The sequence below is a fragment of the Aplosporella prunicola genome (genome assembly GCF_010093885.1).
Source record: "Aplosporella prunicola CBS 121167 unplaced genomic scaffold K452scaffold_39, whole genome shotgun sequence".
NCBI lineage: Eukaryota > Fungi > Ascomycota > Dothideomycetes > Botryosphaeriales > Aplosporellaceae > Aplosporella > Aplosporella prunicola.
This window is the reverse complement of record NW_022983567.1, coordinates 59,920-73,157: the sequence shown is the minus strand read 5'-3', so window position 1 is coordinate 73,157 and position 13,238 is coordinate 59,920. Positions and strand designations below refer to the sequence as shown.

The 13,238-nt window shown below is 55.9% G+C and overlaps 6 protein-coding genes across 6 annotated transcripts; 3 read left to right on the top strand and 3 right to left on the bottom strand.

Annotated features, from left to right (window-relative positions):
* Positions 1-55: 55 nt before the first annotated feature.
* K452DRAFT_292115 (uncharacterized protein) lies at positions 56-853 on the top strand (the record flags this gene model as incomplete). Its single annotated transcript, XM_033541306.1, has 1 exon — positions 56-853. A coding segment is annotated over exon 1 (345 nt), but the record flags the coding sequence as incomplete, so codon positions are not given.
* On the bottom strand, positions 669-3,432 carry K452DRAFT_292112 (uncharacterized protein). Its single transcript, XM_033541305.1, has one exon. The coding sequence runs from the start codon at positions 3,323-3,325 to the stop codon at positions 845-847; it is 2,481 nt and encodes an 826-aa protein (XP_033392500.1). The 5' UTR covers positions 3,326-3,432; the 3' UTR covers positions 669-844.
* Positions 3,433-4,201: 769 nt separating this feature from the next.
* K452DRAFT_236915 (uncharacterized protein) lies at positions 4,202-5,066 on the top strand (the record flags this gene model as incomplete). Its single annotated transcript, XM_033537546.1, has 4 exons — positions 4,202-4,252; positions 4,303-4,351; positions 4,408-4,833; positions 4,888-5,066. 4 exons carry the CDS (start codon positions 4,202-4,204, stop codon positions 5,064-5,066), a joined length of 705 nt encoding a protein of 234 aa, XP_033392499.1.
* Positions 5,067-5,206: 140 nt separating this feature from the next.
* On the bottom strand, positions 5,207-6,366 carry K452DRAFT_292109 (uncharacterized protein). Its single transcript, XM_033541304.1, has one exon. It carries the CDS (start codon positions 6,139-6,141, stop codon positions 5,302-5,304), a length of 840 nt encoding a protein of 279 aa, XP_033392498.1. The 5' UTR covers positions 6,142-6,366; the 3' UTR covers positions 5,207-5,301.
* A 197-nt stretch (positions 6,367-6,563) lies between these two features.
* Positions 6,564-10,227, top strand: K452DRAFT_236906 (uncharacterized protein; the record flags this gene model as incomplete). The annotated part of the gene is made up of 4 exons (XM_033537544.1): positions 6,564-7,022; positions 7,079-7,197; positions 7,255-8,154; positions 8,208-10,227. 4 exons carry the CDS (start codon positions 6,564-6,566, stop codon positions 10,225-10,227), a joined length of 3,498 nt encoding a protein of 1,165 aa, XP_033392497.1.
* A 1,549-nt stretch (positions 10,228-11,776) lies between these two features.
* K452DRAFT_118097 (uncharacterized protein) lies at positions 11,777-12,845 on the bottom strand. The gene is made up of 2 exons (XM_033535138.1): positions 12,763-12,845; positions 11,777-12,590 (listed from the first exon to the last, which is right to left on the bottom strand). The coding sequence occupies exon 2, from the start codon at positions 12,498-12,500 to the stop codon at positions 12,036-12,038; it is 465 nt and encodes a 154-aa protein (XP_033392496.1). The 5' UTR covers positions 12,501-12,590; positions 12,763-12,845; the 3' UTR covers positions 11,777-12,035.
* Positions 12,846-13,238: the final 393 nt, after the last annotated feature.

The window sequence follows — 13,238 nt, the reverse complement described above, 5'->3', positions numbered from 1 at the left end:
GACGGAGACGGTCTCGACGAGCTAACTATCCCGAGCCGCCGACTCGACCAATTGCCCATCTCCTTAACGTACGAGCGATGCGCACTCCCGATTCCTGCGTCGAGTGGGGATCTGCGTGGAGACAACAAACGTCCTGCCCCACGATGGCTGCCCACAAAATGCTCAGTCAGATGAGGGGCTTGGCTCGTGGCTCCCCGACCCTCTCTCTGCCTCTCCTTCCCACCAAACTCCTGTCCGCCGGACTTTTTTGCGCGCCTCACCCTCAAGCCACTGATGGAGTCCCCGTCGACGGTTCCTGCTCTCCCAAAGCCCCCTCCCCCTCTTCGATCCTCCCCCCGGCCAAATCACTGCTACTCCGATTCAGGTTTTGCCTGCCATGTGGGGTAAGGGCGCCGATCCTGCATTCACCACACTACGCTTTCTAGGGCTTCCGCCCGCTTGATTCAGCGATCGAGCCAGACCCCCTCTTCATGTAGTATGATGCAGCTACGCCATAGATCGTCTGACATGCCTGTGAGTCTCGGGTGCTTTCGTGCAATCTTCGCCGTTGCCGTGGGGGGGCTGGGATGTTTACCCACATGTGAGATCAATTGCGCGTCTGGAAGCACCTTCATGTCCAATCCACTGTTTCCCAAAGCAAAGACATTTATTACTTTGAAGTATTTGGTCGCCGGAATGGCCGCACTCATTGATATTTTATTAAAACGTGCCCTATTAATTCACACGCTTTTCATTCCTCATCCCTTGTGCTTCCCAATGCGAACACTGTTTAACACAAAAACGACCGGGCATTTACATCCAAGCCCGTCCTCTGCTATCCAATACAACCAACCAACACCCAAGCTCAATACCTGTACGTGACGTTCCTCGGCTCCCCGTACTGTTCCTGCGCAGGCTCCATCATGTCCTGCTCGTCGACATAACGGCGGGCTGATTGTTGCGGCACGTAAGAAGCGTAACGTCGTTCCTCATAAGGCACAGGCTCTCCGTGCACAACACTCACTGCCCTATATCCCTCGGGCAAGGCCTCGCGCCTCACGTACTCTCTGCCAGGCGCAACGCTCCCGTGCCGTGAGACATACTCGGCGGGTATCTCGCGTCTAACGGCTTCCGGCCGGACGCTGTAAGATCTCGTGATGTAGTCCCTGGGTGGGGGCGGCATGTCCTCATATCGAGCGACTGGACGCCGCTCGATCGGCTCTTGCGCAGGCACAATCTCCTCTCTCTCAACCGGGCGCATGGAATATTCCCGCTGTCTGTAGACCCGGGGATCAACAACCTCGACCTCAGGTTGCTCAATGTACCTCCGCGGCGGAGGTGCCATGCCCTCATCCTCGTATGGCTCCATCGCACGAGCCACTGGTCGCATAGTAGGCTCACGAGTAGGCGCTCGCTCGTACATAGGATCCTCAACTCGACGCCTGGTTGACGGAGCCACAGATGTCCGCATGCTCATAGGTGCTGGCTCAGCATAGAATCTGTTTCCGTGCTGATCTACCACTATCCTTCGGGGAGCTGGAGGTGGGGCCATAATTGCGGGTGAACGCGTTCTCTGGTACGGATCCGTCGCATAGGTCGGAGAAATTGAGCGCTCGGAGCGGATGTAACGGGTGGCACCAGGGCGAACAGAGCCTTCTCTGTAGATTGGGGCAGGACCCTCAATATAATGCGAAGCTGCCCTACCTGGCTCGTAGGGCACTGGTTGTGGTGAATACGGACGCCGCGCATACTGGAGACTTGCCACTCTCCTAAGATCGTGGTCATCGCGCTCCACCCTGCGATAAGACGCACGAGATGGTACCCTGATGATTGTCGGTTCTTCGTACTCATACCTAGGAGCAGGTGGCTGCTCGTACTCCATATAGTACACGGGCCGCGGGCGGGCTTCTCTGGGGGAGATGATCTCAACGTCATCGGGCAACGGACGGGCTCTGCGCCTCGATTGCGGGGTTTCTGTAAAGCCTGCTAAAGGAGGAGGTGAGACAGGTTCTTCCTTGATTTGCGGTTCAGGAGATTCAGCAGCGCGATGCTTTTCCCTATTTGACACCCGTCTCTGCTTTTCTGCCCTCTCGACTTCTTTGACTTCCCTGCGGCGCTTCCGACTGTTGATCTGCTGTCTGGCAGATCCAACTGGGCTCTGTCGCCCCGAACCGCGTCCCCGGCCGTTTCTGGGCGAAGATGGTGCGCTCGCAGCAACATCCTGACCACCAGGGCCATGCGATGTGTCCAAACCGGATACTTTGGCAAAGGTCAGCGGCGATACGCGTGCTGGTTGAGGGGCCACTGGGGTCCGAATATGGTTCATGATTATAGGGACAGTTGGGGAGGGAAGCGAACCATTGCTGGAGTTGAAAGATCGAGAAAGGCCGCCAGGTCCTGACACTGTATCATTGTGAGGCGTGTTGTTGTTTGTTGGCGGAACAATCGTAAAAGCATCGGCAGCAGGAGGCTCATAATCTGACTCTTCCCCATCCTCGAGCATGTCCGTATCGTCGTTGACGTTGTCCGTCTGCGACATGGCACGTTCCTGGGCGCCAGCTGGAGAAGCTCCATTGACGCCGCCAGCATTGCCTGTTCTCGCATCATCACCAAGCTTTCCTTGTGCCGTTTCCGCCGCCGATGCCATTGCGCCGTTCGTAGAGCCCTCGCGCTCGTCGGAAGTCCAACTGTTTGCCTGACTTGAGTAATACGAATTCTCATCGAAAGAATCACTAGCCGGGCTGTTGCGATTAGCCTCTGGGCGTAAGCCTGATACTGGTGGAACAAGTGCCAGTGCTTTGGCGAAAATGTCTGATACGTCCAAGCGTGCATCAGTATGACCGCCAAAGTCCCCATCCCGAGACTGATTCCTCTTCTGATCAACCTGATCCTTGAGCACACGCTCAATGCGCTGGCGCTTGAGCTGGATCTCCGCTCTTACGAGGTCGTCAGACTTGGTCAGAAGTACAGGATCAATCCCGGACGAAGATGGCTTCAAGCTAGGCGGTCGCTGCGACGACGAGGGCCTGGGGTAGCTGTGAATAGGGGTGGAAATATAGGGACTGCTGCCCTGAGATGTGTAAGAAGGGTGAGCGGGAGGGACAGTGCTGCTGCTTGTTCCGTTGGTGGCGGGACGCGATGTGGGCGATGGCCGAGACTGAACAAACTGCGCTGCGACTTTTTCTGGCACACCGTCAGGTACCTTGAGGCGGGGGTGTTTGCCAGCATAGACATCATCCCGGATGCGAAGAAGCTGAGCGTAGAACTCTGCGTAGCGACGCGTGTTAGGATCGCATAGCCCATCGCCGTTGACCTGCACCGGCGGTGCTGGCACGCTTGAAGCCATGGCGAAGCTGTGGATGTAAGTAGCGGGCCGCCTCAGGCGAGCTGTAGAGAAGCCTCAAATCGATATCCAATGGAGGTGATGCCGATGAAGCAATGCTCGTTTGGTCGAGGGCGAGAAACGATGGGTTTTGAAAAGGATGATGACTCGGGGGAGGGAGGCTTGGCGCTCACTCGGGCACCTTCAGCCGAGCCGCGCACCCGGGGTCTCTCCGCACAGCTCTTCCCATGGTTGGGTCAGGCACCAAGGTCTGTCCATTTTTTCGTCTTGTCTGACCTGGCAGACAGCAGGAACTGCTAAAACAGTTAGTGCATTTGTGTGTTCCTTGGGTGGACAAACGTGCGCTCAGTGCCCCCAAAAACAAAGGCTCAAGGGCATCGCGACTTGGTTGCAAATCGTGCAGCGCAGTTCTTCACATGGTAGACATTCAAGTAGTTATTGGTGACCTGCAGGGCGCGAAGGATCAACAGTCTCTTCGACGGTCGTATTCGTCTGCGCGACAGGGGGCTTGCAGCGCCCAGAAGAAAAGGCTAAACGCAACGTAACAAACTGCGCTGTCATATCCTTTGTTCCGGGCGCCTCTGTAGTAGTATTTAGCTGGGTTTCAGAAGCCGTGGAGGACCGGTAAACAGTTCCGAAGCGCCGAGGTGTTGATCGATCCTGACAGCGGGAGCCTTCCTTGGTTCATGACGCATCATTATTATTGCTTGCTGACTCCTTTGACACACCGTCTACCGTGGCGATTATATGGGTTCACCTCTTGCGAGACTTCGTCCTTTCCTTAGCCGTCAGCCTTTCCCAACTCGGTCGCTGTGGTACGGATCTGGCTGTTCTTTTCGAGCGTTCGATACCCCTAAACCCATCCGCAGCACTTCAACCATGGCGGACTCTCAGAGGAAACCGGTGTTCTTTTTCGACATCGATAACTGCGTAAGCAAGCCATAAGACTCGCTCTCTCTAGGCATAACTGACTTGCAAAGCTCTACTCCAAAAGCACAAAGGTTGCGGAGATGATGTGCGATCTCATCGGTAGGCACATGTCTTTTATTCTCTTTTCCCAACTTCAAACTCATCTCTTTCCTCAGACAAGTACTTTCAAACACATCTTTCTCTCACTCAGGAGGATGCCAACAGCTTGCACCTGAGATATTACAAGGACTACGGCCTTGCCATTGAGGGTCTTGTCCGTCACCATAAGGTGGACCCCCTTGACTACAACAGCAAGGTCGACGATGCGCTGCCCCTCCAAGATGTCATCAAGCCCAATCCTCAGCTGAGGAGAATGCTTGAAGACATTGACCGCAGCAAGGTCAGACTATGGCTGTTCACCAACGCTTACGTCAACCATGGCAAGAGGGTTGTCAAGCTGCTCAACGTCGAAGACCAATTTGAAGGGATTACGTATTGCGATTATGGCGCTGCCGAATTTGTTTGCAAACCGCACAAGAACATGTTCGCCAAGGCCATGCAAGACGCTGGTGTTGAGAACCCGGAGGACTGCTACTTCGTTGGTGAGTCTTTACGACAATCTAATCGTCTCCTCGCCAGCACACTAACATGGATAGATGACTCGTTCATAAACTGCAAGGCGGCAAAGGAACTCGGCTGGACGGCTGCACACCTAGTCGAGTCCTCAGAGTCAAAGCCTCCGCAGCAAGCATCTCAGTACGAGATTAAACACCTGGAACAGCTCCGCAACATTTACCCGCAGTTTTTCAAGACGTCGTCTACGAACGGCGCTTGAGAATTCTACTCCCCTAAATGGGGGTTGACGAATCACTCAGGAGCTTGGGGGCTCGCTTCGAGCTTCGTTCCGTCAATTCCGACCATTGCCCCTTTACCGACATTAATAGAATCAGAGTAGACCTATTTTGATATGGAAATCCGCAGCATAGACTAGATTAATTATAAGAAGGCTAAATTTAGTGCCTTGGGTATAGATTTGGATTTTCGGTCATCCTTGAATCCTGGAGTGATTATCAAGCGGTTCCAGCTGGATCACCAGATGATTCTGCTTCTGTAGGCTCAGCATCCTTCTGGGGTTGCGTTTTGCCATCCTCTAGCTTCAATTTCTTAAGCTCATCCTCCGTCTCGAGTTTGTCATCTTTTGACTTTAGATAGCGTCCATATTCTTGCCACAAGTCTTCCACGTCCTTGCCGAAAAGGCCCTTCCAGAACGTCTTCTCCTTGTACTCTCTGCACTTCAACGATTCGTTGATGGCCATAACACTGCCCGCACCATACTGGTTGTCCAGGTAATCTAGGAAATAAGCGGTATGTTGGTACCCGGCATCCCAGTCACCATCACACTCCTGTTTCCAGTGTGGGGGCACGAAACCGCACCTCAACCGTACGTAGTCGGCAATGCCCTCAATCAGCCCCCCGGGGGCGGACCCCATGGCGTTCCATTGCCAGCAATGCACCATTTCGTGGCGTATGACGCCCAGCATCTCGCGCCTCCTCCGCTCCTGCGGCACGCTCGTAATGTAGTCGGTTGAAAAGTGAATCTCCTTGTGGTCGCTGTCAATGTCCTTGCCGGTCGTGTAAGCGACGCCGTGCATGGGCCGAAGGATCAGCGTGACGGAGCGGATGGGAGGTATGTGCGAGTGCGCCGTGTAGAGCAGGTTCAGGACGCCGGCGACGGCTTCGTCCAGCACGGAGCTGACATCGAGCAGGGTCAGGAACGACGTGGTACCCGAGTGGGAGAGGTCGCGCAGCTCGAGGCGCAGAAGCGGCTTGCGCGGCGGCTTGGGCGGTTTGGCGGATGGGGTCGGGGCGGGCGTCATGGGTTGTTGGAAGTAGGTGGGTTGGAGGGGCATGGTTGGTCAGCGGAGCGCAAGGGCAATCAGCAGAGGTATCCACGGTATCCTGGCTTTCGGTATGGCGGAAGTGTGCGGGGAGAAGTCGGCGAGTAGGTAGAGGGTAGCGGCTACAGGCTACAGGGAGAAGAAGTCAGACCGGGGGGGCGAGTGGATGAGGTTGAGCCAGCAGAGTCAACAGAAAATCAGGCGGCGGCAGCTGCATCATGATGCAGTCGCGGTGGGCAGTGGCGCCAAAGCGCGTCCAACGGCTTCGATGCTTATCCGTCGTGCGGTACAACGCACGCTCGCGACGCTGACCAATGCGCCTCCATTTGTTATGAGTCCCCCGGCAACATCATCAACAGAGAGTCAAACCACAATCAAACTCGCCAGCGCCGCATACAGCACCCCCCTCTCTCCCCGCCAGCCACCCCTTCACCATGGAGGACCAGGCTGCGAGCCTTTTGGCGACGCTGAAAAAGCCCTCGTCCACTATTGACGCAAAAATCACCCAGTTCAACAACCTCAAGTCCAACATCAAGCACCAGCGCGTTCCCGAGGGGGCCCACCAAGCCGTCTTCGAGTGCATCCGCCTTGCCATCGGTGCGCAAACCTCTACTACGCTCGTCTCCACCGGCTTCTCTGCCCTCGCCCACCTCATCAAGCGCCTGGCCTTGCAGGACCAGACCGCCGTCATCTCGTCGCAATGCCCCAAGCTCCTCCCGCTCCTTCTTGACAGGCTCGGCGATGCGCGCGAAAGCCACCGCAGTGCCGCGTCGCAGTCGCTGGCTGACCTGTGGCCCTACAACCATGCCGGCGTCGAGGGCATTATCCGCGAGGGCGCGCTGGGCGGCACTAACTCGCGAGCAAAGGAGGCCGCTATGCAGTGGGTTGTAAAGGTTTGTACAAACGCGCAGCCACCATGATCTTGGTGGCTCATGCTAATTTTTCCCAGATGCACAACAACGAAGGCTTGCCCTTCAAGAGCTTCGTTTCCTACCTTGTGGCGAATTTGGAAGATTCGGACGGAGCCGTCAGAGAATCCGCAAAGACCGCGGTTGTGGAGCTGTTCAAGTACAATATCCTGTCCGCAATGTCGCCTTGGAATAGTCGCTGATTTGCCTGCTACAGAACTGCGCCTGAACATGCGAAAACTAACCTCAAGAAGCAACTCAACGCTCACGGCGTAAGGAAGACCATTGCTTCCTATATAGTTTCCAGCCTCGGCATTCCGGGCAGCACAATCGATGTCGACCTCAAATCCTCCACAGCCTCTGTATCTACGGCACACCTGAACCCCGACACTGGATTTGCCGACAGCTTGGGGCCGGAGCATCCGCCACCATCGGAGTCCGTGCCAATGGATCCCATCTACGTCTATACACAAAGGGAGCTAGATGATACCTTCCGCGATATGGCGCCGCACTTCGAAGGCAGAGAGACTGAGCAGAACTGGCTGCCTAGAGACAAGAGCATCACCAAGCTTCGGCGCATGAACCAAGGCAACACGCCACATGAATACCAAGCCGCATTCGTCGCCGGGGTCAGAAGCATACTTGATGGCATTATCAAAGTTTGCAGTTCGCTCCGGACAACCATGTCCACCAATGGCTGCCAGCTTGTGCAGGAGCTAGCAAGAACGTTGGGCCCCGCCATGGATCCAATGGTAGAATTGCTGCTGCAGACCTTCATCAAGATGAGCGCAAACACGAAGAACATCGCAGCGCAAAACGGTAACGTGACCGTCGACACTATCTTCCAGAACGTCACGTACACAAACAGAATCATGCAACATGTGCAGTTTGCCGTTGTCGACAAGAACGTCCAGCCTAGGACCTTCGCAGCAGGGTGGCTAAAGACGCTCATCAGGAGAAATGCGCAGCACAAGGGCCACTTTGAGCATACCGGTGGTCTGGATAACACGATGAAGGCCATCCAAAAGGGTCTTTCGGACGCCAATCCTAAAGTTCGCGAGAACTTCAGAAGCACATACTGGCAATTTGCGAAGATATGGCCTGACAGGGGTGCAATGTATGTTACTGTTGGTGTGATAGCGCTTTGGATCGAGCTAATATACAAAACAGCATCATGGAAGGACTAGACGCCAAGGCGCAGTCTCTTCTCCAAAAGGATTCTAATAATCCGAACGCAGCGGCTCCCTCCGCACCAAACGCAAAGGGCCCTGCTGGCAGACTCAAGAGCCAGATCTCGCGCTCATCTTTGAAGGAGACCATCGCAGCGCAAAGGAAGGCTCAATTAGCGAAGAAAATTCCTGACCGTCCTAGCTCTGCGCAGTCGTCCTTCTCCCCCGTAAAATCGGGGTCTTCGACGCACCTGACCGACCGTCCGGGTCTGTCAAAATCTCAGACCATGCCGCGGCCCCCATCGGGTCTGTCTAACCGCTCAGCATTGAATTCCTCGACGTCTGCAGCATCTTCAGGCAACTCTTTAATGGCCAAGCCTGTCCGGAGGCCTCGTATGCAGCCTCGTCCACAAACTGCTGACCCGTATGCATCGAGAAACAGGAACGCACCGCGGACGGAAACACCGACTCTGAGTCCGGAGAACAGTCCGAGTAGAGCCCCGGCAAGGAAGACCGATACTGTGAAGCGTACGCTTGGTCCACGCTCCACTACCAAAGAGGGAGCGGCAGCCACTCCGGCTAGGCCGAAATCCAGGCTTGGTGAGGGATCGCACCGTAAGACACCAAGCATTGAGCCTCCGACCACACCTTCGAACAATGAGGACTTGACCATGGTTATGCCTTTCCGGCAAAGGACAGCCACCGACGGCGGTATTTCTTATGCCAACGATGACGAGGGATTTACGATGGTTGTTCCTACGATGAAGTTCTCTCAACATGATGAGCGGAGACTGTCTTCTCCGCGTGCCAGTCCATCCAAGATTCCCTCACCACGCGGTAGCTCGCGTCCTGCTTCTAGGGACCTTCATCTCGGCTCTCCTATTGCCAACCTCAAGGCAATTGTGCAGGCCCGTAGTCCTCCCTCCAAGTCTACTGAGGGTGCCTCTACCGACATTACTGCCGGTGAAGAGGTCAAGGTTTATGAGGATCCAGTTGTTGCTCAGGAGGCCGAGGCGCCTCAGCCACCTAAGGATGAGAAGACTGTTCTTGGAGAGCTTCCCGTCAACGAGCAGAACCGCGATCGCCGCGAGAGCAGCGAAACCCTTAACGGTGCGTGGGACGACTCGAAGGAGAAGCCTGCTGCCAATGGCTCTGCCAATGATGAGGAGATTGTTCACGACCGTGCTGAAGTTCTCCGCACTCGTCGTCTGCTCGCAAGTGGCATTGAGCGCATTCGCGCCAAGACCCTCGACGTGCACGGCTTCCGCCGTCTGCAGGACCTCGTCAAGAGCGACATGGACATCTGGGGCGAGAACGGCGAGCGCTTCGGTGACCTCCTGCTTGCGCTGCTCGACTATCTCGAGACGCCGACGGAGGTCCTCAAGACGCCCGCCATCAAGGCGCAGAACATCAAGACGCAGGTCCTTGGCACGATCCGCGCGATGCTCGTCCTGCACCGTAAGCTGTCTGCGCCTTACGACAGCCGCGCGCTGTGCTCCGTTCTCTCGGCGCGCGCGCAGTGGGATTCGGCGTCGTACATCAGCGTAGACCTGGAGAAGCTGGCGTCGGACATAGTCGCGCACGGCGACGCAACAGCCTGCATGACAGCCATCATCGAGCTGCTGGAAGCGTCGTCGCCGGCCGGACCCGCGGCGCCGGGCTCGCCCTCGTCGGCGGCCAGCGCGTCGTCCAACACGCCCAGCCGGCCGTCGAGCTCGACGGCGCCGAACCCGCGCACGACGACGCTGAGCCTGCAGACGCTGAGCAACCTGCTGCAGACGCGGGACGCGAAGACGTCGCCGATCGACGAGGCACAGGCGGGCCAGCTGGGCCGTCTGGCCGTCAAGTTCCTGGGCAGTCTGGACCCGGACGTCCGCCGTGCCGACATGGAGTTCTGCGTGCAGCTGCATGAGCGCCTGGGCGGCGAGCAGGACGGCGGCTTTTGGAAGGCCGTGGCGGGTGCGGATAAGGGACATCTGAACTTGATGACATACTATCTTGCGAGGCGAAGCAAGGCCTAAACTAGCGTGAGCGCGCGGTATGTGTGTTTGCGGAGCCAAAAAAGTTTTTTGTTTTGTGGGAGAGTGAGTATGCTGAGGAGGGGATTGGTAGGTTAGGTTAGGAAGAGTCGTTTGGGGATTGGAGATGAGTGGAGACGGACGCGGAGGCAACAATGGCGGGTAGGGCTTGGGAGTTGGGGCTGGCAGGATACCCAGGACGGAATTACCTATGGGGGACGGGGAGCGGAACTGCTAAAATCGGTGTTTGGTTTTGGGGGGGAGATGGAGGGACGGGCAGGCGCTTGCTTCACTGACTGATTATACGATGACCACTTGCAACAAGCAGCAGCAGCGTCTTCCGCCTTCTTCGAGACCAGAGCACAGCGGAGCCTTTTCTCTTTCTTCCTCTTCTTTTCTTCTCTTTTCTTTTTCTTCCCTCCCCTGCCGCGGGCTGGTGCGGGCTTTTCCCTCTTCTTTTTCTCTTCTTCTTACCGCGTTCTACCAGCGGCCTTATTCTCTGACTTTTTTTTTTTACGTGTTTTTGTTATTGTTGTTATTGACTGTTGTTTGTTTGCCTTCTTCTGCTTTTTCTTTTGCTTTTTTCGGGGCGTTTATTGCTGTCGTCTATCTGGCTGGGACTGGGACTAGGGCTGGGGCTGGGGTGCGCGCGCGAAGTATACCTATCTCTTAACTGACTGGGGGCTGGGGCTGGGATGGGATGGGATGAGTGGGTTGAGTGCGGGCTCCTGCATAGTACTACTGCTGCTGGCTGCTGCTTGCTAGGTAGGGGTGAATATAGTGTATTCGAAAAAGAAAGGAAGAAGAGAGCGAAGGTGTTTGTTGTGTGGTTCAACTGCTTGTTTATTTGGTTCCCCTTGTTGCACGCTTCTTGCTACGTAGTATGTAACTGCTGGCGCCGGCCCGGTGTCGTGGTGGTAACTATACGATGCCTGCCTGCCTGCCTGCCTGCCTGCCTGCTGGAGAATCGCGCCGAGCTACTCTAGGTTAGCTAACTACAGTACGAACTAGGAAGGTCCTGGCTTAGTAGCTTACATAGCTTGCGGGGAGCGGCCGACGCCGTCGTCCCGCTTGGCCGCACGGTGGGCGGACGCTGGGTGCGTGCGTGCGGGTCTTGTGCGCGGGGCGGTGGAGGCGGGGGCGGAGGTGCTTGCGGAGGTGGAGGAGGTGGGTTGTGTGCGGGGGAGTGGTTTTGATTTTGGGGATGAGGGATGTGCGGGATGTGCGGTGGGTGCGGGTGTTGGGGAAATGGGTGGGGATGGGGCGGTGTGGGTATGTATGGATGGTAAGTAAGGTCGTTGTTGATGTGATTTCGTGGGTGTGGACGAGCGAATAGTGGTGCTACTGCTACTACTACTACTTGTGATTATAAGTTATAAGTAGGTAGGTACAAACTATCAAAATAATTCAATAAACAGGTTACGAAGCACGAATCTCCTTCCCTAGTATAGTACATCTATAGCATATCCACATCCACATCCACGTTCGCTCCATTTTCGCCTCCGCTCAGCACCTCCGCTAACCGTCACAACCCACGGCACGGCACAGTACACCACACCGCAGCAGGGCAGCGCATAACGTAACCGACGTCTTTGGCTCATCTTGCCGGCATCAATGCCATAGCACGCGTGCTGCCTGAAATAGCTTGTCGTCCTTGCTTGCTAGCTTACCTACTTGCTTGCCGTGCTCGCCCGCCTGAAGAGTGACGACGAATCTTCACGCCAGGGCCAGGTGAGACGGGCGTCGGTGGGGGCTGAGACAGTCTGGGGCGGAGAGGGGTAATTGGGTTGGGTACATACATACGCTTTGTGTTATTGTGCTTGTATTGTATGTATGTTTGAATGGATGGAGTGGGGTGGGAATGGTTTGTGTGCAGGTGTGTGATGGTGGCTGTGATGGTGAGAGGGGAGTTGGTGGTGGGAAGGGTTGTGGAGGAGAGGGTTGTGTAAGTTGGGTTTTGTGTTGGGTCGGGCAGTGGCGTGTGGTATGTATGGGATGGGGTGGGGTGGGAGGTGCGAGAGGCGTCGCGATGAAACGGTGCGCGTCGCAGGCGGCGGGGGATGGGATGGAGGAGGCGGTGGTAGTGGTGGTGGTGGTGATGGCGGGATTGGTTGGTTGGTTGGGTTGGGTCGGGCTAGGGCTGGGCTGGACTTGGCCTGGGGAGCGGAAAGTATGTTTAATGTGGTGATGATGATGATGATGATGATGATGATGAAGGAGTTGTTAAAGAGTGCGGGCGGGATCCTGGATCGTGATCGGGGATCGGTGTTTGACATGTAGTTTGCTCGTTCATGCCGTGGATAAAAAGGGGGGAGGAGATGCCTGCTCGCATCATCAAAGGGGCAAGGACGGGGAGCTAGTCGAGTCTATCTATTTATAAATATAAGTGTATTTTTATATTTGTATATTCATCCAGACAACAGACTTGTGGTGGTGATGGTGATGATGATGGTGGTGGTGGCTATGGCAGTTCGGTGACGCGTGTTCAGGAGCATCTGGCATGGGCTCCTCTTGGACGAACAGTGAGTGCCGACTTGCCTGTTCCAGCAGCCCCCTGCCCGATGCATCGAGTCGCGGGGCCCCTGCGACTACGGTACAATCAATAGAATGGGGCTCGCGGGTATCTTGAGGCGGCGGTGAGGGTCGAGGTAGCGAGGAGTCCGGGCGAGTTATTGGCTTAATCTTAGGCTCTAAATAATTGTCTCTGGATTTCTTTCTTCTTCCTCTCGCGCAGCTTTTGTACGACGCCGTTGGGCGGGGACACGTGTTGCAGGGGCAATGACCTGTCCTCCGCTCTGAAACGGGATGGGGGCGGCATGTTTCAAGGCGCGCGGCAGTAATACAAAGCGCGATTCAAGACAGCATAGGGAAACAATCGAATGGGTGTTTTTTGCGGGCGCGGCGGCCAGGCGCTGCCCTCTGATTTGCGTCTGGAGAGATGACTCGCCCCGATGCATCGCTGACCGCAAGCTCTAGGCCTGGTGGCCAGTGCGGCGATATGTATCCAGCGTGAG

Coding starts and splice junctions, on each gene's coding strand:
- K452DRAFT_292112 (XM_033541305.1), bottom strand. CDS start 3,325: ATGGCTTCAAGCGTGCCAGCACCGCCGGTGCAGGTCAACGGCGATGGG.
- K452DRAFT_292109 (XM_033541304.1), bottom strand. CDS start 6,141: ATGCCCCTCCAACCCACCTACTTCCAACAACCCATGACGCCCGCCCCG.
- K452DRAFT_118097 (XM_033535138.1), bottom strand. CDS start 12,500: ATGTCAAACACCGATCCCCGATCACGATCCAGGATCCCGCCCGCACTC.